General features: G+C 48.0%; 1 protein-coding gene across 2 annotated transcripts in view; it reads right to left on the minus strand.

Moving 5' to 3' along the window:
- Positions 1-3455: 3455 nt before the first annotated feature.
- slc25a39 (solute carrier family 25 member 39) overlaps positions 3456-7010 on the minus strand; it is a 34258-nt gene continuing 30703 nt past the window's right edge. For both annotated transcript variants that reach the window (XM_072443810.1, XM_072443809.1), the window contains one exon: positions 3456-4641. In XM_072443810.1, coding sequence (XP_072299911.1) covers positions 4523-4641 — 119 coding nt within the window. In that variant the 3' untranslated portion in view covers positions 3456-4522. The remainder of the gene's footprint in view (positions 4642-7010) is intronic.

Below are 7010 nucleotides of genomic sequence, written 5' to 3' on the forward strand. Positions count from 1 at the left end.
CCAGTGTGTCCAGTGTGTCCAGTGTGTCCAGTGTGTCCTGTGTGTCCTGTGTGTCCTGTGTGTCCTGTGTGTCCCGCTGGAGCGCGGCTGCTGCTGGACTGTAGGCGTGGTCCAGATGAAACAGCTCCAAACTGCTTCAAGACGAGTGACACAACGGAACATCAGAGGAAACTGTCCACGAGAGAAACAGCAGAACAGAGAACGTCTCGGAGAATGGTCGATATTCAAGTGTCTCCGTGAGTCCAGAGTCCAAAGCATAAGGTCACTCCTCACGATCACACTCCTCACGATCACACTCCTCACGATCACACTCCTCACGATCACACTCCTCACGAACACACTCCTCACGATCACACTCCTCACGATCACACTTCTCACGATCACACTCCTCACGATCACACTTCTCTCGATCACACTCCTCACGATCACACTCCTCACGATCACACTCCTCACGATCACACTCCTCACGATCACACTTCTCAGGATCACACTTCTCACGATCACACTCCTCACGATCACACCTCTCACGATCACACTCCTCACGATCACACTTCTCACGATCACACCTCTCACGATCACACTTCTCACGATCACACTCCTCACGATCACACCTCTCACGATCACACTCCTCACGATCACACTTCTCACGATCACACCTCTCACGATCACACTCCTCACGATCACACTTCTCAGGATCACACTTCTCACGATCACACTTCTCTCGATCACACTTCTCAGGATCACACTTCTCACGATCACACTCCTCACGATCACACCTCTCACGATCACACTCCTCACGATCACACTTCTCACGATCACACTCCTCACGATCACACCTCTCACGATCACACTTCTCACGATCACACTCCTCACGATCACACTTCTCACGATCACACTCCTCACGATCACACTCCTCACGATCACACTCCTCACGATCACACTCCTCACGATCACACTTCTCACGATCACACTCCTCACGATCACACTTCTCACGATCACACTTCTCACGATCAAACTTCTCACGATCACACTCCTCACGATCACACTTCTCACGATCACACTCCTCACGATCACACTCCTCACGATCACACTCCTCACGATCACACTCCTCACGATCACACTTCTCTCGATCACACTCCTCACGATCACACTCCTCACGATCACACTCCTCACGATCACACTCCTCACGATCACACTCCTCACGATCACACTTCTCTCGATCACACTCCTCACGATCACACTCCTCACGATCACACTCCTCACGATCACACTCCTCAGGATCACACTTCTCACGATCACACTTCTCAGGATCACACTCCTCACGATCACACTTCTCACGATCACACTCCTCACGATCACACTTCTCTCGATCACACTCCTCACGATCACACTTCTCACGATCACACTCCTCACGATCACACTCCTCACGATCACACTCCTCACGATCACACTTCTCTCGATCACACTTCTCACGATCACACTCCTCACGATCACACTTCTCTCGATCACACTCATCACGATCACACTTCTCACGATCACACTCCTCACGATCACACCTCTCACGATCACACTTCTCACGATCACACTCCTCACGATCACACTTCTCACGATCACACTCCTCACGATCACACTCCTCACGATCACACTCCTCACGATCACACTTCTCTCGATCACACTTCTCACGATCACACTCCTCACGATCACACTCCTCACGATCACACCTCTCACGATCACACTCCTCACGATCACACTCCTCACGATCACACTTCTCTCGATCACACTTCTCACGATCACACTCCTCACGATCACACTTCTCTCGATCACACTCCTCACGATCACACTTCTCACGATCACACTCCTCACGATCACACCTCTCACGATCACACTTCTCACGATCACACTCCTCACGATCACACTTCTCACGATCACACTCCTCACGATCACACCTCTCACGATCACACTTCTCACGATCACACTCCTCACGATCACACTTCTCACGATCACACTCCTCACGATCACACTCCTCACGATCACACTCCTCACGATCACACTTCTCTCGATCACACTCCTCACGATCACACCTCTCACGATCACACTTCTCACGATCACACTCCTCACGATCACACCTCTCACGATCACACTCCTCACGATCACACTCCTCACGATCACACTTCTCACGATCACACTCCTCACGATCACACTCCTCACGATCACACTCCTCACGATCACACTTCTCACGATCACACTTCTCACGATCACAATCCTCACGATCACACCTCTCACGATCACACTTCTCACGATCACACTCCTCACCATCACACTCCTCACGATCACACTCCTCACGATCACACTCCTCACGATCACACTCCTCAGGATCACACTTCTCACGATCACACTTCTCAGGATCACACTCCTCACGATCACACTTCTCACGATCACACTCCTCACGATCACACTCCTCACGATCACACTTCTCTCGATCACACTCCTCACGATCACACTTCTCACGATCACACTCCTCACGATCACACTCCTCACGATCACACCTCTCACGATCACACTCCTCACGATCACACTCCTCACGATCACACTCCTCACGATCACACTCCTCACGATCACACTTCTCTCGATCACACTCCTCACGATCACACTCCTCACGATCACACCTCTCACGATCACACTCCTCACGATCACACTTCTCACGATCACACTCCTCACGATCACACTCCTCACGATCACACTCCTCACGATCACACTCCTCACGATCACACTCCTCTCGATCACACTCCTCTCGATCACACCTCTCACGATCACACTCCTCACCATCACACTCCTCTCGATCACACTCCTCACGATCACACCTCTCACGATCACACTTCTCACGATCACACTCCTCACCATCACACTTCTCACGATCACACTTCTCACGATCACACTCCTCACGATCACACTCCTCACGATCACACTTCTCACGATCACACTCCTCACGATCACACTCCTCACGATCACACTCCTCACGATCACACTTCTCACGATCACACTTCTCACGATCACAATCCTCACGATCACACCTCTCACGATCACACTCCTCACGATCACACTCCTCACGATCACACTCCTCACGATCACACTTCTCACGATCACACTTCTCACGATCACAATCCTCACGATCACACCTCTCACGATCACACTTCTCACGATCACACTTCTCACGATCACACTCCTCACGATCACACTTCTCACGATCACACTCCTCACGATCACACTCCTCACGATCACACTTCTCACGATCACACTTCTCACGATCACACTTCTCACGATCACACTCCTCACCATCACACTCCTCACGATCACACTTCTCACGATCACACTTCTCACGATCACACTTCTCATTATCACACTCCTCATTATCACAAACAACTTCAATATTTGTTAAACATTTAGTTTATTGTGCATGTTTTTTTCTCTGGTATTTTCTTAATTTGACCTTTAGCTCGTGTTTGGTCAGTTTCTTACGTGAACAGTCTAAAGGGTCAAGGTTCAACACATGAAACTTAACATAATTTGTCCATTTGGTCAACTCCAAACTCAAATCCTTTCAAGCGTCCAAGAGGAGGTCAGCATCTTCATGTGGCGTCCAAGAGGAGGTCAGCATCTTCATGTGGCATCCAAGAGGAGGTCAGCATCTTCATGTGGCATCCAAGAGGAGGTCAGCATCTTCATGTGGCGTCCAAGAGGAGGTCAGCATCTTCATGTGGCATCCAAGAGGAGGTCAGCATCTTCATGTGGCGTCCAAGAGGAGGTCAGCATCTTCATGTGGCATCCAAGAGGAGGTCAGCATCTTCATGTGGCGTCCAAGAGGAGGTCAGCGTCTTCATGTGGCGTCCAAGAGGTCAGCATCTTCATGTGGCGTCCAAGAAGAGGTCAGCATCTTCATGTGGCGTCCAAGAGGAGGTCAGCATCTTCATGTGGCGTCCAAGAGGAGGTCAGCATCTTCATGTGGCGTCCAAGAGGAGGTCAGCATCTTCATGTGGCGTCCAAGAGGAGGTCAGCATCTTCATGTGGCGTCCAAGAGGAGGTCAACATCTTCATGTGGCGTCCAAGAGGAGGTCAGCATCTTCATGTGGCATCCAAGAGGAGGTCAGCGTCTTCATGTGGCATCCAAGAGGAGGTCAGCGTCTTCATGTGGCGTCCAAGAGGAGGTCAGCGTCTTCATGTGGCGTCCAAGAGGAGGTCAACGTCTTCATGTGGCGTCCAAGAGGAGGTCAGCGTCTTCATGTGGCGTCCAAGAGGAGGTCAGCGTCTTCATGTGGCGTCCAAGAGGAGGTCAGCGTCTTCATGTGGCGTCCAAGAGAAGGTCAGCGTCTTCATGTGGCATCCAAGAGGAGGTCAGCGTCTTCATGTGGCGTCCAAGAGGAGGTCAGCATCTTCATGTGGCATCCAAGAGGAGGTCAGCGTCTTCATGTGGCGTCCAAGAGGAGGTCAGCGTCTTCATGTGGCGTCCAAGAGGAGGTCAGCGTCTTCATGTGGCCAGTCGACTTTGATCCAGGTTCATTTTTTGGAAAAAGGCTTTTCCAAATTCATAAGTGCTGATCATGAGGGCGCACGCCGGGGCCACTTTGATCACCCTCGGCATGAAACCTGAGAAAGAACCACAATGTCATTTAAACAAAGAGACAAGACTCATGTATGTTCACAGACTCAAACATGAAGCCTACGATGACACGCTCATGTATGTTCAGAGACTTAAACATGAAGCCTACGATGACACGCTCATGTATGTTCAGAGACTCAAACATGAAGCCTACGATGACACGCTCATGTATGTTCAGAGACTTAAACATGAAGCCTACGATGACACGCTCATGTATGTTCAGAGACTTAAACATGAGGCCTACGATGACACACTCATGTATGTTCAGAGACTTAAACATGAGGCCTACGATGACACGCTCATGTATGTTCAGAGACTCAAACATGAAGCCTACGATGACACGCTCATGTATGTTCAGAGACTTAAACATGAAGCCTACGATGACACTCTCATGTATGTTCAGGGACTCAAACATGAAGCCTACGATGACACGCTCATGTATGTTCAGAGACTTAAACATGAAGCCTACGATGACACTCTCATGTATGTTCAGAGACTTAAACATGAAGCCTACGATGACACGCTCATGTATGTTCAGAGACTCAAACATGAAGCCTACGATGACACACTCATGTATGTTCAGAGACTTAAACATGAAGCCTACGATGACACACTCATGTATGTTCAGAGACTTAAACATGAAGCCTACGATGACACGCTCATGTATGTTCAGAGACTCAAACATGAAGCCTACGATGACACGCTCATGTATGTTCAGAGACTTAAACATGAAGCCTACGATGACACGCTCATGTATGTTCAGAGACTCAAACATGAAGCCTACGATGACACTCTCATGTATGTTCAGAGACTTAAACATGAAGCCTACGATGACACGCTCATGTATGTTCAGAGACTTAAACATGAAGCCTACGATGACACGCTCATGTATGTTCAGAGACTTAAACATGAAGCCTACGATGACACGCTCATGTATGTTCAGAGACTCAAACATGAAGCCTACGATGACACACTCATGTATGTTCAGAGACTCAAACATGAAGCCTACGATGACACACTCATGTATGTTCAGAGACTTAAACATGAAGCCTACGATGACACACTCATGTATGTTCAGAGACTTAAACATGAAGCCTACGATGACACGCTCATGTATGTTCAGAGACTTAAACATGAAGCCTACGATGACACGCTCATGTATGTTCAGAGACTTAAACATGAAGCCTACGATGACACTCTCATGTATGTTCAGGGACTCAAACATGAAGCCTACGATGACACGCTCATGTATGTTCAGAGACTTAAACATGAAGCCTACGATGACACTCTCATGTATGTTCAGGGACTCAAACATGAAGCCTACGATGACACGCTCATGTATGTTCAGAGACTTAAACATGAAGCCTACGATGACACTCTCATGTATGTTCAGAGACTTAAACATGAAGCCTACGATGACACGCTCATGTATGTTCAGAGACTTAAACATGAAGCCTACGATGACACGCTCATGTATGTTCAGAGACTTAAACATGAAGCCTACGATGACACTCTCATGTATGTTCAGAGACTCAAACATGAAGCCTACGATGACACTCTCATGTATGTTCAGAGACTTAAACATGAAGCCTACGATGACACGCTCATGTATGTTCAGAGACTTAAACATGAAGCCTACGATGACACTCTCATGTATGTTCAGAGACTTAAACATGAAGCCTACGATGACACGCTCATGTATGTTCAGAGACTCAAACATGAAGCCTACGATGACACGCTCATGTATGTTCAGAGACTTAAACATGAAGCCTACGATGACACGCTCATGTATGTTCAGAGACTTAAACATGAAGCCTACGATGACACGCTCATGTATGTTCAGAGACTTAAACATGAAGCCTACGATGACACTCTCATGTATGTTCAGAGACTTAAACATGAAGCCTACGATGACACTCTCATGTATGTTCAGAGACTTAAACATGAAGCCTACGATGACACGCTCATGTATGTTCAGAGACTTAAACATGAAGCCTACGATGACACGCTCATGTATGTTCAGAGACTTAAACATGAAGCCTACGATGACACGCTCATGTATGTTCAGAGACTTAAACATGAAGCCTACGATGACACTCTCATGTATGTTCAGGGACTCAAACATGAAGCCTACGATGACACGCTCATGTATGTTCAGGGACTCAAACATGAAGCCTACGATGACACGCTCATGTATGTTCAGAGACTTAAACATGAAGCCTACGATGACACTCTCATGTATGTTCAGAGACTTAAACATGAAGCCTACGATGACACGCTCATGTATGTTCAGAGACTTAAACATGAAGCCTACGATGACACGCTCATGTATGTTCAGAGACTTAAACATGAAGCC

This window comes from Eucyclogobius newberryi, unplaced genomic scaffold (genome assembly GCF_026437365.1).
Source record: "Eucyclogobius newberryi isolate DKJ021-1_F unplaced genomic scaffold, fEucNew1.0.hap1 SCAF_13, whole genome shotgun sequence".
NCBI classification, from domain to species: Eukaryota; Metazoa; Chordata; class Actinopteri; order Gobiiformes; family Gobiidae; genus Eucyclogobius; species Eucyclogobius newberryi.